The sequence below is a fragment of the Trichosurus vulpecula genome, chromosome 4, assembly GCF_011100635.1.
Source record: "Trichosurus vulpecula isolate mTriVul1 chromosome 4, mTriVul1.pri, whole genome shotgun sequence".
In the NCBI taxonomy this organism is placed as follows: domain Eukaryota; kingdom Metazoa; phylum Chordata; class Mammalia; order Diprotodontia; family Phalangeridae; genus Trichosurus; species Trichosurus vulpecula.
The window spans coordinates 266,583,104-266,599,209 of record NC_050576.1 but is presented as its reverse complement, the minus strand read 5'-3'; the positions used below and the strand labels follow the sequence as shown (position 1 = coordinate 266,599,209).

The following is a 16,106-nucleotide window of genomic DNA, read 5'->3' as shown; positions in this document are numbered from 1 at the left end:
AGAAGCACCAAATAAATGGTTGAATCATGCAGATTTGTCTGAGGAAACAGAGGAGTTTTGATTGACAGTTCAGGACCAGGGCACTGCCACCCCAAATTACAGAAAGATATCCTTAAGGAGTTCGGACTTAGTGATCAATGCTTATAATGAAAAGAAAGAGTCAAAACTGTGCAAGTCATCATTGCAGCTCTAAAAATTTACCACCTCCCACGTACATACCAAAACATGACCTAGTTGGTCAAAGGCATCCTGGAGAAATCAGCCAATAAACCAAAGAATGACATTTTTAATAGATGTCACCAACCCGAATATTCTATCTCTCAGCTACATGAGTAAATATATGTAAAGTACTTTGTGAACCTTAACATGGTATACAAATGCTAGCTATCATTATTATGATTATTATTACAAGAAAAAGCTTTCAAAATACAGGAAACTGGCTAAAGAGACCAAAGTCACATGAGAACAGAATAAGGTGCATATCATCCTCACCATCCTAGGAGTTGTACCAAAAATGCTCTCAGACTGCAGAGTCTAAGCTTAAATTGTAATACTTCTATTCAGCTAAAAAACAACCCAGTTATTTTGTCCAGCAATAGAATAGTCTGTAGGATATCAAATATACAATAATAATAGGATGGTGATTTTTTCCCAGCACTACTTCTGTTTGAATCCTATAGAAAAAAGATGGAAAGAATGAGACGGCAATTACAATAATATTTGTTTGTTGTCATTGACTCAGAAGGGTTGTGGGCATGGAGTAACCAGGCATTGCTACTTGGGCATGGGGGATATCAGTAACAGGAAGAATATAAAAATTGGGAAGTGTCCATGTCAGTCTGGGGCCACTAGAGATTATTCTGGGAGTGTGGAGAGGGCGTGGTGAAAGTGGCAATTAAATCAGTGTGTGAAGCCTTGTACTAGCAGTCTGCTAGGGACGATATTATAGATCAGCCTCAGTCACAAGACAGTACATTGGGTCTATCATTGTGACTTGAACCATGATACAGGATGTGGTCTATGGGTAAGCTGGGTGGCCTGGTGGATAGGGTGCTGGACCTGAAGTCAAATCTGGCCTGAGACACTGACTAGCTCTGTGACCCTGGGCAAGTCACTCAATCCCGTTTGCCTCAGTTTCCTCATCTGTAAAATGATCTGGAGAAGGAAATGGCGAACCACTCCAGTATCTTTGCCAAGAAGATCCCAAAATTGGATCATGGAGAGTCAGAAACGACTGAAACAACTCAACAACAACAATGGTCATCAGGATTCTGAGGTGTACCTGCAACTCAGGGTAGTTTGGAATTCCGTGTCCCTTCATCCTTCTTAGTAAGCCATGTGGTTCTCTTGTGTGTTCTCCTTAACCCCATCCTCTAGTGAGTTTTTTCCATGTGCGTACTTTGTGTGGTTCCTGGGGCACCTCACTAGTCTAGCTCACTATTTTGGGGCGGTAAGAAGATGGAGATCAGAGATAGTTACTGACATTTGAAAGCAACGTGGCACAGCGGGAATGAGAATGGAACTGGGAGACCCAGGACCCAAGGTCGTAGCCCATTTCTGCCACTTTCTAGCTGGGTGACTGCACAAGCAACTTTCTCTCTTTGAGTCTCAGTTTCCTTATCTGCAAAATGAGGGGATTGGACTAGATGGCATCTAAGGTTTCTTCCAGCTCCAACTCTATGATCCTGTGATTCTGTTTAGAACCTTGTGAGCAGAAGATATGGTTTCAGACGGTTAGAGAGCGCTCATGGTTAGTAGCAGCAGCAGTATGTTAATAGCAGTAGCAGCATAGTATTAGTAGTATCAGTAATAGTAGTATTCCGTGAATCAATCAACATTTATTAGGCACTTATTTGGCAGGCACTGCTGCTGCTGCTGCTGCTACTAATACTAATTTACTACTGCTGCTAGTATTCTGCAGTTCCTGCTGCTGCTGCTGCTGACACTACTTCTGCTGCTGCTACTGCTCTTTGTGCCCCTAAAATCACATAAGGCAGAGCTGTCTACTCGACTTACTTTACTCTATAAGTCAATTGAAACTCTGACTAAGCACTTTGTGACTCCACAGTGCTGAAGTCTGCGGATAAAAAGATCAAAACAAAACATGGAATTTATGTTCTTGCGTAATGGGTATCATATTGCTTGTCTTCTCAGTGGTGGAGGAGGGGCAGAAAGGAGGGAGAGAATTTGGAACTCAAAATGGTTTTTTTAAAGTTTAAAATAAATGAATGAATAAATAAATAAACAGATAAATAAACAAATGGATAAATAAATACATAAATAAATAAATGGATGGATGAATGAACGAATGAATGAATGAATAAATAACTGTTTTTGAATGGAATTTATATACCACAGGGTGAATACAACATGTACCCAGAGTACTGGATTTTTGAGCAAGAAAACTTTGACTTTAATCCCACCTTTCTTAGCCATGTCACTTTGGGCACGTTTCTTAATCTCTCTGGGCCTTAGTCTTCTCTTCTATAAAATTCTGGGGATGGACTACATCTCAGTCCATTAGAATATCATCTCCTTGATGGCAATAATTGTCCTGCACAATACATAGAATGCTGGACTTGGAATCAGAAAGACTTGAGTTCAAATCCTGACTTTAATACTTACTAGCTTTGCAAACCTAGGGAAGTCATTTATTATTTGCCAGCCTCAGTTTCATTATCTGTAAGAGAGGGGTATAATAATCCATATTTCACAGAACTGTTTTAGAAATTAAATGAGACATCTGTGAAGTGGCTTGTAAATCTTAGCTGTATAAATGTTAGTTGGCACATAGTGCTTATAGCTATTGATATATTCTCTAAAGTTCTTTTCAACTTTAAAGCTTTTATGGGATGACTCATGAAAAAGCAAAAAGTAAATAGAATATAATTAGAGGGGGAGGAAAAACACTAATAACAGGGGACTTCAGAAAGGCTTCTTTAGAAGGTTCTATCTAACTGGATCTTTGAAGGACGTTAGACATTCTACGAAGCAGAATTGAGGAGGGAATGCATTCCAGGCATGGGGATGGGGAGGGGGGGAGGTATAAAATGGTAAGTTCAGGGATCATAGATCAAGAGCTAGAAAGAACCGATGAAGTCATCAAGTTGAACCCTCTCATGTTATAGGTCTAGATAAATAGGCAGGTACATAAAAAATTCATACAGAAGAAATGGAGGTCTGTAAACTTGTTCTGCTTAGTCCTACATTACTGACCTTGGAACAAAAGATGTAATTTGCAGAGGGGCAGAATAGACTGGACTGCCTTAGTAGATAGAAGCTTGGCCCTCATTATTGGTCTAACAAAAAGGTTGCAAAGATGAAGAATTTGCATGTGCTGTAATTAAGTAATAAGGCTTTGGTAGTCACTCTGCAAATATTCTATTATAATATGTAATTTGTCCTCAAATTCTCATGGGAATGGGGAGGACAAGATAAGATATATATGATATACATATATAGGCATATACAATACACATACATGATGTACCAAAAATCTTAGAGTCGTTTTAAACATTTAAACTTTAAGATTGTGCTAAGACTTTTTGGACTCCCTATACAAAGAAGACCCCTGGTATCCTTGGAAGAAAAGTCATGAAGAGCTGGGGATGGGAGTGGGGAGGGATCAGAAAGGCCCCACTCAGAAAGGAGCACTTGGATATATTACCTAAATTAATTTAGTCCTTCTGTGTCATGCCAATCAAACCTCCACAGGATTATTTTATAGAGTTTGGAAAAAAATATTAGAATTCACTTGGAGAATCAGGAATTCAAGGAAAAATCAAGAAGCTCATTTTTTTAAAAAAAAAAGTGGAAAGGAAGGGGGTTTTTTGTTGCCTCACCTTGGTGTGGAGGTGAAATTGGGCAAATTAATGTCAATTCCAGCAGAGGACAAGTTTTAGTAAGTCCTACAAAGTTTAAGCAATTGATGGACTCGGCATTCTAGGACCAGCCTTGCTAAGTTCAGAGGGCTTCATCACCCAGAAGTTAGCTATAAGGTTTTAGCTATAAGTTGTTTTGGACACTGCCTCTCATAGGCCATCTGCTAAGCAAAGACGGGGTGCTATCTGCATTGGTGAAATGAGGGCTTTCTGACAAAAGACTTAAATCATTAAAGCTGAGTGCCACGCATGGTGCCATTCATGTAGTAGGCGATCATAAATGCTCACTGAATGAGCAACTGAATGAATGTTTTCTTTTTCTTTTTTTGCAGTGATAGGGTGAAGATGTGCTGAGATTGAGTGTTAACTGAAAATTTCACATGTTCTGGAAAATATCTCCATGTTATTTACAAATAACCAATTGGCAGTTTTTTTGTGTATCAGCTGATGTAGTCCCACCATTCTGTATCAACTCTAAGTAGTGACAAATTCATTTGTGCAAGTAGCAGCATCGTGTAGAGTCACAAGTCCTGAATTCAAGTCCTGACCACATAATGTTTTAGTTTTGCAATCCTATGCAAGTTGCTTTACCTATGTAAATCTCAAGTTCCTCATCTATAAAACAGGGTAGTGGTGCTACTTAGACCACCTCCTTTACAGGGATGTTGCCAAGAAACTGCTTGGTAAAGTGTAAAGCACTGTATAAATGTGAATTACAATTATATGCCTTTGATTTCTCCTTAGGCCTTTCATATAGAATTCTACAAGTATGTAGCCAACAATGGGGTCTGTCTACTGGGCATAATTCAATTCTATGAACATTAATTAGTGTCCTGCTTTGTAGAGCAGTGTTTTTCAAAGCGATATATATGTACTCCAGGAGGTATGCAAGATAGTCTACTGGAACATAGGAAAAGGAGACTATTCATATATTTTTTCTAAACAATTAGAAAGAAACTAAGTCTTGGTAATGTATTTACTATATTGACTGACCCCAGAACCTTTACTCAGTCTGTATATGAGATAGATAGTCATATGAGGTCACATATGGTTAATGAGGAACCCTGAGGGAAGGTAGGAATTCCCCAGCTCAGAGGAGTCAAGGACAGTAGCAGCCCCACTCTTCCAGTCCCTATCAGACTGCTGTAAAATAGTGTAGTTTATGTGTGTCCAGTGATATGGATTACCAAATTACATTATCTAGTATTTACTTAAGTAATTGACACAAGATAGACAAGTAACGTGAAAGCTCCCTGTAAAGAAACCACAGATTAAAGATAATACTAATAATACTGATACTGATCATACTAATGACACTACTAATGGTGACACACACACACACACACATACACACACACACACACACACACACACACAAAACCTGGAAAGCGCAGACGCTTCTCCTTCTCCTTTCTATGGGCTCTTCATTAGCCACTTTAAAGATTGAATCAAAATGAAAGCCGATGATGCGTGGCCATGAAAACCTTCTGTGGTACCACACAGAGTTGTTCTGATTTTCTCATGGCAAATGCTTAAAAGGGCTGTCAAACTGAAAGAGGAATTGTGCATTTTTTCTTTGTTATAAAAATCAAAGTTTCCCAAATCTGCTGCCTTTTCTGTGAGAACGAATGGCTGTCAATAGTGTGCTACCTTGCTAATGTTTAAAAAAAATAAATCTAATCTGTCCCTTGAAAGGAAAGGAGACATTTCAATGATGACTAAGAAAATCGATTTTTGAAAGAAACATTCCTGTGAAGTCAGTCAATAAACATTTATTAAGTGCCTACTATGTGCCAGGTACTGTTCTAAGGGCTAGAAAAAGCATTTGAAAAATAGGTGTTTGGAAATATTTCCTTTATATCCTTTGATGCCTCTCATTTCCATCAAGAGAGAGGATGGTACAGAGAATAGATGGCTGGTATTGAAGCTCAGAAGACCTGGAATCTTATGTAGTCTCTGACATAAAATGTGATCCCGGGCAAGAGATTTATTTAGTCTCTTGAGTATTCTAGGCCAGTTGTGTCAAACACTGATAGAAATGAGGACCAATAAACATACATAAGGACATCTGTTAGCACAGTGATCTCCAAGTCCAAGTGATCTCTAAACTTTTTTGATCCCCTATCCAATCAGTTGGACAGCTAGGTGGATAGAGTGCAAGGCTTAGAGTCAGGAAGACTTATCTTCCTGAGTCCAAATCTGGTCTCAGATATCTTACTAGCTGTGTGACCCTGGGCAAGTCACTTAAGCCTGTTTGCCTCAGTTTCCTCATCTATAAAATGAACTGAAGAAGAAAATGGTAAACCACTCCAGTATCTTTGCCAAGAAAACTCCAAATAGGATCTCAACAAATCAAACATGACTGAAATGACTGAACAGTAACAACAACCTTATCAGTAAAAAATAAAATATGTATGCTCCCAGTATGTCTACTTGTTAATAAATTATGTGTATGTACTATGGTATGAAAATATTATGCACATTAATACTATGTACACACATATACACAAATATGTTGTGTGGTTTTGTAGACACATATGTATGCATTTTATAAAATCAGATAGAAACTACATTTTAATCTGGTAATCTGGTTCAGGCCCCACTCAAGTGTTGTGGGGCCACAGGTGGTTTGCTTGCCACCGCTGTTGTAGGTGTCAAACTCTTTAAGACTCTAAGTTGCAGAAAGGTGCTGACCTGCATTGCTAGATGACGTTTGCTTCTCTAAGAATTCCCTTTATCAATGAAATTTCAGGTCCAGTCCCTATAGCCACCCCTATGCATCATTATGGGATTTATTGGATAATGTGAAGTGTACCACATATAAAAATTCTCATATCTACACAATAAAAAACTTGGGAACAAAACTTCCTAACCTGTTTATTTTTTAATATTCCACATGAAGTTTCAATGGGTTTTGAACCCATTTGCTAAAAATATAAAAAATGCAAAATGAGCAGAATGAAGAGAATGGTATATACGGTAACAGCAATACAGATTTTTAAGAATGACTCAGAGAGAATAAGTTATTTTGACTATTACAAATACCCAAATTAACTATAAAGGACATAGGAAGAAAAATGCTATCTGCATCCAGAGAAAGTACTGATAAATAGTAGTATGTATAGAATAATTTTACATACCTATGCCTATTTGTGTCTAATAGTAATCATGGGGGTGGGGGGAAGAAGGAAAAAAAAGAAATTTACACGATAATTTCGTTGTTTATCTGAAAAGAATAGCAAGCTGTGCATAGTAGATCTGCTGTTTCATGCGCAACCATTTTTTTAATTGTGCTATGTTATGGAAATACTTGTTCTATTCCATAAATTAAAAATAAAATTTAAAAACGCAACTCTTTCTGATTATTTTGCAAAAACAACTGATTAACATAAAGAAAAATGGAAATTCACCAACTAAATCTCAATAAACATCTTTGCAGAAGAATGGCTACCATAACTTGGCAAGTTCAACCAATAATGCTCTTCTTCCTCTTTCTGGCTCTACGTATCTTTGTGAGAAAACTTTCCCAGCTCTGACAGCCATTAAAAACCAAGTATCAAGCTGAACTGAGAACCAGAATTATGAATCACTATCACAAAATGAGATCTTTTTTTTAAATCAAGAAACACAATCAATTGCATTGACTTCACAAATAAATATAATGATTAATAATGCTTTTAGCAAATAAAAAGAATTTTGGTACTAGAAATAAAGTGCATTTTTTAAAAATAGTGTTCAATCTTTATCTCATCTTTTTAAAATTTCTATTTTAATATCTTATAATGTACACAATACATTAATACAGTAGTACATGAGTTGTTCTTGTTAAGCCATTTAGTTGTATCCAACTCTTCATGACCCTGTGGACCATAATGTCCATACGATGTGTTAATAAGTAGACATATATTGAAGATACACATGTTTTGTATTATTTTTTACTGATAGTGTGGAAAATCAAAAAAAGTTGGGAGATCACTTCTATATACCACTCTTCTAAGTGCTAAGATACAAAGTTTATAGAATATACAATTTCTGCCCTCGTGGAACTTCTGTTTTCTTACATACTAGTGGCTAACCTTTGCATAGTGCTTCATGACAATCCTCAATGTTTATGAGCCTCATGTGAAAGTTTCAATGAATTGATCATAAGTGGGGACAAATTGTTTATTTTATTTTCATCATCCTAAGTGCAGTTATGTTAACAATATGATTTTGGTTTGCCCTTCTATCTGCAGAGCTTTATTTTTTATTTTATTTTTATTTTTACGATAAAGATGAATCCAGAATGAGATTTATGGACAGCCAACTTGTCAGCTATACATGGGAAGTTTGTCCAGTCATCCCTGTATACAAGTGTGGGTCACATAAAGGCACCTGGATTTACCACAATTTACAATGTAGCAATTTACATAGGCAAGTTATGAAATACAACCATTGTAACAGAGAGGACCCTTACCTTTTCAAGCATCGCATTGCCTTGGTGAGCGTTGATGTTGTGTTTGCTGACCTGTCTTTTGTACTTATATTCATAAACTTGGTCAGTGATATTAACTAGAAGTGTTGATGGACCAGAAGCCAGCTTTCCACAGTCATAGACAGTTCCACTTTCAATGTCAGTTGGCGCTGTAGCGTAACGTAAAATCAATCCCATTATGAGACCTAGAGATAAAAATATAGATTTAACAGCTTTCAATAAAGGAAATCTAGAATATTTGGTACTGGGTACATAGGCAGTTGGCAAGGGAAAGGGCTTCAACATTTGGCGGCCTTCAAATGCTTTTATTCCTACACAAAGATCAGTCCTGTGGTTCTTATTTTTACAATATTTCATTTAACTCACATTAGCTCAAATGAGAAAGGATTTTAGTATAGTAGAGAGAGTACTGGCCTTGGAATCAGGAAGATTGGGGTAAGAATCCTACCTCACATATAGACTAGCATGTGACCCTGGACAATTCACTTAACAACTCTGATCCTCAGATTCCTCATTTGTAAAATGGAAATACCTACCTCATAGAGCAATAGGGAATATCAAATGAGATGATGTATAGAAAATGCTTTCTAAACCTTAAAGCGCTATATGAATGTTTTATTAGTAGTACTATAATCATTATGTGTCTTAGAACTCCATTACATTAGAATAAACATAGAGGTTTCAATCTACTGGTCTCTGGTACAGTGACAAAAAATATAAATTTGGAGTCTGTCAGACAATATGATAGCAGTCCTGGCTCTACAATGACACATTCGCACAAATAGTGTAAGGGGTCCAGTGTTGGAATCCATAAGACCTGGATTCAAATCTCACCTCTAACACTTACTATACACTCTTGGTCAAGGCCTTTAACCTGTATGAGCATTGGACAGCTCCTAGGGTCTCTCTATTAGACCTTTGTGGACTGAATGCCCACACATTTCTTTAGTATGTAGGTGCCAACCTTGGCCCTTATTCATCTGTAAAATGAGGAAGTTAAATTAGATGATGTGTAAAATATCTTGTAAAGACAGTTCAGTGGATAGAGTCCCAGACCTGGAGTCAGGAAGACCTGAGTTCAAATCCAGCCTCACACATTAGCTGTGTGACTCTTAACTCTATTTGCCTCAGTTTCCTCATCTGTAAAATGAGCTTAAGAAGGAAATGGCAAACCACCCTGATGTCTTTGCCAAAAAAACCCCAAATGGGGTCATAAAGTCGGATACAATTGTAATGACCTAACAACAACAACTAAAGGTTTTCATTGTGACTATTTCTGTGTAGCCCAAAAGTTATAAAAACTATAATATTAGGAAGCAGCAAGATTCACTAGTAAGAGCAGAGACTCTGGATTCAAAGGACCAAATGATAAAAACCTGCCTCTATCGCTCAGGCCCAGTGTGACCTTTAGTAAATCACATAGCATCTCCTGGTTCAGTTCCCTTATCTGGAAGAAAAGGAATGGGCTAGAATAGATCATCTCCAGCTCTAAATTGGTCGTACTGGATTAAAAAGCAAATAAGATGTAGTGGGTTTTTTGCAGGTGCAAATAGTTATCTGCTTCATCTAATTTGAACCTTATTATACTTTTAGTCTTTGACAGTTGAAGATTGTTCTGAACCATTCAATGACCTATGTGACATATATAAATTATGATTGGACCTCAAGATTTGATAAGTAGATCTGTAATGGATTTGGAAGAAAGGAACTTCAAGTTCTTTCTTGTCTCACACAATAATATTGTTACACAAATGTATAAGGAAATGACATTTTCAGTGTTTGTGTCTGAGCAAGGACAATCCTTTCTCAAACCCAACCTAGAACATGAGGCCATTCTTAAAACCCTTTGTTAGTCCTTGAGAGTATGGATTGTTTCATTCTCTGTCATGGTCACCTAAGCACCTAGTACATAGTAGGTATTTAATAAACGCTTGATCATTGATTAATTCCCTCCCACCAAAATTACTTTGTATTTACTTTCTATATATTTTATATTCATTTGTATTCATTCATCTGCATCTACCAAGTAAAATATCTTCTGGGGCAGGGACTGATTTTTTATGTTCTGGGTTTTTGGGGGTTTTTGTTTGTTTTGTCTTTCTTTCCCCAGTACCCTGATGGTAGGTTAGAGTACTGGACCCGGAGTCAGGAAGACCTGAGTCACTATCACCAGCTGCGTGACTCTGGGACAAGTCATTTAATCTCTGTTTCCTTCAGTTTGTAAAAACGGGGATAATAACAGCATCTGCCTCACAGGGCTGTTGTGAGAATCAAATGAGTTAATGTTTGTAAAGCGCTTAACACAGTGCCTGGCGCATAGTAGGTGCTGTATAGAAGCTTATTCCCTTCCTTCCCACCCCACCCCCACACAGCTGATGTTTGTTAAGTTCTAGTTTAATGGAAAAGAGATGTCTATCTCATTGTTTAACTTTTTGTCCCTTTGGTTATCAGCCGTGCAGCTAGACTCTGCTGACAAGCACAAAAGGAGAAGCAGAAGAGTAACAGTTCCCTTCCTTTCTGCACACAGTGAGCAACTTCCCACTACGATGTGCACGTAGGACACTTGATGGATCACAACAGCACTTGTCTGGAAACATAAGGAGCACCAAGTGATTGCCCAAAGTTGTTCCCCTGGCCATGTACAGCTGGTTTGGGGAGTACTCCAAACGTCCTGCAGAAATCACACGCCTGTCTCGTACGCAGCCGGTGGTTTGTTTACATGTTGCCTCCCCCAGGAGAATGTGAGCTCCAGGAGGGCTGGGACTGGGTTTTTGCCTTTCTTTGTAGCCCCAGTGCTTAGCAAAGTGCCCGACATGTAAGTAACTTAATAAATGCTTGTCAAACTGATCTCAAGCAACCAATGCTTCTCTTAAAGATAACAGAAAGTCCGGAAAATTAAGGCAACCCTGAGCCCTTTGCTGAGTGCTGGCCTGGGAGGGAATTTCCTTTTACTACTCGGAACCTTAGTTATAGCTTTTACATAATGAAAAAGGCTTTCTATCCAGAAAAGTTTCCCGTGGATTCACCTTCCCAAGCAGATTCTGTGCTGGAGAGAAGCAATCCAATAAGGAATATTCCCTTCCCCAGTGTGATGAAAGGTGGTCACAAGACGCTATGTGTAAGAACAGGCCCTGACTAGAAATAACAAAGGCATGAAGCTAATACCTTTGAGTTTAAAGCAAATTCTGCTGCAACAAATTCCATAAAGAATTTACTTTTGTTGTTGTTGTAAAGGGATTTCATGATGCCATGAGGTATCATGGTATAGGGGAAGCCCCTTGGCTACTTCTCAAGCCAAGTAGTTATGGTGGGCATTTGGGAGAGGCCACTGAATCAGAGCCCAGGGACTGTTGGCAGTGATGGTGTTTGCTAAAGGCATTTCAGAAATCACAGGAGCATAATTAAGTGACAAGATTCAACATAAAGACTTTAAGTTACAGGGGGCAGCTAGATGGCTCAGTGGACAGAGCGGCCTAGAGTCAGGAAGACCTGAGTTCAATTCCAGCCTCACATACTAGCTGTGTGACCCTGGGCAAGTCACTTAACCTTGGTTTGCCTTAATTCACTGGAGAAGGAAATGGAGAACCACTCTGCTGTCCTTGACCAGAAAATCCCACGGGAAGTAGGGTCCACAGCCTCACAAAGGGTTGGATTGGTCTGAATAACAAATAATGCCCACCTGCATCAGTAGATAGAGTTTGCTCGTTAGAAGTTCTCTATATCAATGATATCCTAGGTCCATTCCCTATTCCTATCCTTATCTATTATTATGGATTTTGTTGAAGAAAAAATGAAGTACATCATATGTAAAAATGCTGCACAGTAGAAAAAGCTTAAAAACAAAATCTTCTAACCTTTTAAAATCTCCTCCCCCAAAAACCTTCCAATGAGTTCTGAATTCATTCACTAAAAATATAAAAAAATGCCATACCTTCTGTTCAGTTTACAAGAACACCTGATTGACAACAGGGAAGATGGGAACTTGTTAGCAAATTGCAACAAAAGTTTTACTTTGATGGATGAGTTGATGGATGAAATTGAAAAATGAGCTTCATGATCATAGTCAGTAATGTACTTCTTCCACTTATATCTATACATATTGGTAAGACGGCTTTCCAGCTGGAACTGCCATTGAAACCAAGTATCAAAATAACCCAAACTTATAACCAGATCTTTGAATCAATATCCCAATATGTCAAACCAAGATATTTAAAAATAATGAAGTACATTCAATTGCATTGTTCTCACCAATACATATTAATACTTCTGGCGTACCAAAAGGATTTGTCACTGTTAATTTTGTGTATACATATATACACATACATATGTATGTATATGTACATATGTGCACATTCATGTGTGTATATATGCATACATGTGTGTGAATGTGTATACGCATACACATGTGTATATTATGCACATACATGTATATATTCATATACATATATAGTTAAATCACGTTTAATCTTTTATCCTTTTAATTTCTATTTTTATGTTTCATAAGTTTTTCAAGCTTCTACAGTATTCTTCAGAAAGGGGCTTTCCTCAAAGGAGCTATATAACAGAATTATATAAAAATTATATTAAAGTTATTAGTTACTATGTAATAATAATGATAATGTACATACTATTACACGCCTATCATTTACTAATACACATATATACATGAGGCACATGCCCAAGTATATTTTACTGATAAGGCTGCAGATAAAAGTTTAGAGACCTTTTGCATATACCACTGTGCTAAAGTGCTGGGGAAGATACAAATTTAGGATAACATACAATCCCTGTCCTCATGGAGCCTAAGTGTCCTTAGATAATAATGGCTAGCATTTGCATGGTGCTTTATAAGTATCATTCTCCATGTTTACACATTACATATAGCATAAGTGTGAAGACTCAATCAATTTACCTGAGTTCTGAATGCCAAGACCACATGGGCCCTGCAAGATACAGTCTGCATGGCTCATCTTCCCAGATAGATTCTGAATCACTTGAGGGCAGGGATCCAGAAGCCCAGTTTTATGACTGACAAAATGATGGAATTGTATTTCTAAATTCCTCTTACACACCAAACAACATATAAGTTCTATATTACATGTACCCAGTTGACTGGAAGTAACAGGCTCAGATGTGTTCTCATTCAGTGCATGTTTCTTGCCTGATGATTGGTACCATGCACCAGTGGAGATACAAACATGAATGCAAGAGGATCCCTACACTCTCATAGAGTTTACAATCAAGCTTCTAGTAGCTCTGAGGACTCTGACTCTCCATCAGCATCAAACCCAGCATGCTTTTGGCATATGTCTCCTCTTTCTTCTCTTTATACTAAATTTTTCATTTCTTACCTGGCTACACTACTTTGGAATTTCTCTGAATGATTTCTCCACCATGTCCCCACCCTCAGGACAGCCACCTTTTCCTCCTACCCTCCCCTCCACTTTTGGCTTTCTTTTGTTCATGCCAGGAAATAGCCAAGAAGAGCTTAAGCTACCTCTTGTTGGTGTTTGTACTTCACTCTCAAAGAGGACCAATAACATCCTGAGGGTGATGTCTTGTCATGCAGGTGAATTGGATTTAAGTGAGGCAGAGCTACACAAAGTCCCCAGCCTCACCTTCTCTTCCAGAGTCATTGGAGTCCAGTGGTGAGACAAAAGTCAGGAGGAGTAGAGATGGCCCAGGGATCTATGTAGAAAGTCGGTGTAACTTCAGGTCAAAGACAAGGAGATATGTAAAGCAGAGGCAAAGGGAGGATGACTAAGCTCATCAGTGTTTTATACAACCTGTTTTCCTTAACCTTTAGATGCCCCAGAGGCTCTTCAGAGATGCTGCACATACACGGTGACAGGCTCCACCACTCAGCTTGTCCAGGCATAGCTGCTAGTCTGAGAGTCTCTGATAGGACTCAGGGCTGGGGATAGACTATATCACCCAGTTGAGTAACAACGACAGTTACAATTTATAGTTTTATTTACTGATTTATATAAATAAATAGAAGAAGCTAGGTGGCTCACTGGATAGAGTGCTGGACCTAGAATCAGAAAGAAGCTGCAGCCTCAAGGCCTTCTAAGTCCTTGGTTGTGACCTTTTGAGTCCAAGTTTTACAGGATAAATCTTTTTATTAAGAGGATTTTTTCTGTGAAGTTTGGATTCAGTCAAAGGGCCACACTTGAGGACCTAGAGGGCCACATGTGGTCCCAAGGCCCCAGATTCCCCATCCCTGGAACTTTAAACCCTACTTCAGATATTTATTAGCTAGCTGTGACCCTACATAACTTAGTTTCTGTCTGCCTCAGTTTCCTCACCTGTAAAATGGTGGTAATTAGCATCTACCTCCCAGGGTTGTTGTGAAGATACAATGACATGTTTGTAAAGTATTTTGTAAACTTTAAAGTGCTATATAAATGCTAGCTGTTATTATTAAATATAGGTTAAAAATCAAATATTGATATGATGGCCAGAGGTCCAGGTCCTCCTCATTCTCACCTTCTCCGAAGGTGAAAGAAGGAAGTTTTTAGCAATGGCTGGGGATGGGATTTTACCTCCTAGTCACCACCCACATCTTCCATTCCTAGGATCTAACTTGAATTTGGGTCAGGGCCCATGGGCTTTAATCTCCTTGTGTGCCACACCTGGTGATTACAGCACAAGGAAAACGAAAACCTAATTTGCTGAGTCAAGAGGGCAGTGAACTGCCTCAGACTCCATTTTTCGATTCTCTGCCGGTTAGGAGATTCATTGGATTATTGGTAAAATAAAATAAATCCCTATTAGCTGCTTTCCCTCTGGGTGGTTTTTAATCACCAACAGAGAATTTCAGCATATGTATGTACTCTAGGAAATATAAAGCCCACTAGGAGCTGTCCCTCATCTTTGCACACTCGGATCTCATTTCAATACAATGAAGAATAAACTCTTTTATTTAAAGGAATTAGCTTAAGGAACATCAAAACAGTAAAAAAAAAAATCAGTATACAGGGGGGAGGAAACTCTGGTAGCTAACCTCCATTTAAAGGATGGAAGAGGGGCAGCTAGATGATGCAATGGACAGAGCACTGGTCCTAGAGTCAGGAGGACCTGAGTTCAAATCCAGCCCCAGACACTTACTAGCTGTGTGACCCTGGGCAAGTCATTTAACCCTGATCGTATTCAAAAGAAAAAAAGAAAAGAAAGGATGGAAAAGGTTGAAAGGAGAGACTCTGGGTTGTTTTCTTCACCCCCAGAGAAACAAAGTTCAGTCTACTGCCAGGGGCACTTTGTCACAGTAGTAAGGGAGCCCAGGCAGATTAGCTTCTGCCACCCAGGATAATCTCTAAATGCCAGGCTACTGCTGCTGCCATGTGGAGGAGAAACACCTAACTGCCCCCTTTTGTCTCTCTTCTCTCATAGTCCACAGCTAGAGGAAAGAAATGCCAGCCACCTCCCTGTCTTCCACTACTTCCCTCTCCTGCCCTAGCTCCGGGAAGCTGTTACCACCCATTTAGCCTCACTCTGGTGGGTCACTACCTATTAAATTGCATAATTCTTGCCTAGGAATTACAAATTACAAATCCCAAGATGCTTAGCTATCACTCAAAATACTTGTCTCTGGATGTACTTAGTGCCAGCCTAGCCCAGGGAAGGTATTACACATATATTATGTCTGTATCATTGCAATATAAAATAATTTGCATTAGATTGTTCATATGTAAATTCCTTAGTCCTTGGCAGCCCTGAAGAACATGTGAAAATAGGAGACAGTTATGGCT

At 38.6% G+C, this 16,106-nt stretch overlaps 1 protein-coding gene across 2 annotated transcripts in view; it reads right to left on the bottom strand.

The window, feature by feature from the left end:
• Positions 1 to 16,106, bottom strand: part of SLC9A9 (solute carrier family 9 member A9) — a 755,878-nt gene that overhangs the window by 724,954 nt on the left and 14,818 nt on the right. For both annotated transcript variants that reach the window (XM_036758117.1, XM_036758118.1), the window contains exon 2: positions 8,338 to 8,540. In XM_036758117.1, the coding sequence (XP_036614012.1) occupies positions 8,338 to 8,540 (203 nt within the window). The remainder of the gene's footprint in view (positions 1 to 8,337; positions 8,541 to 16,106) is intronic.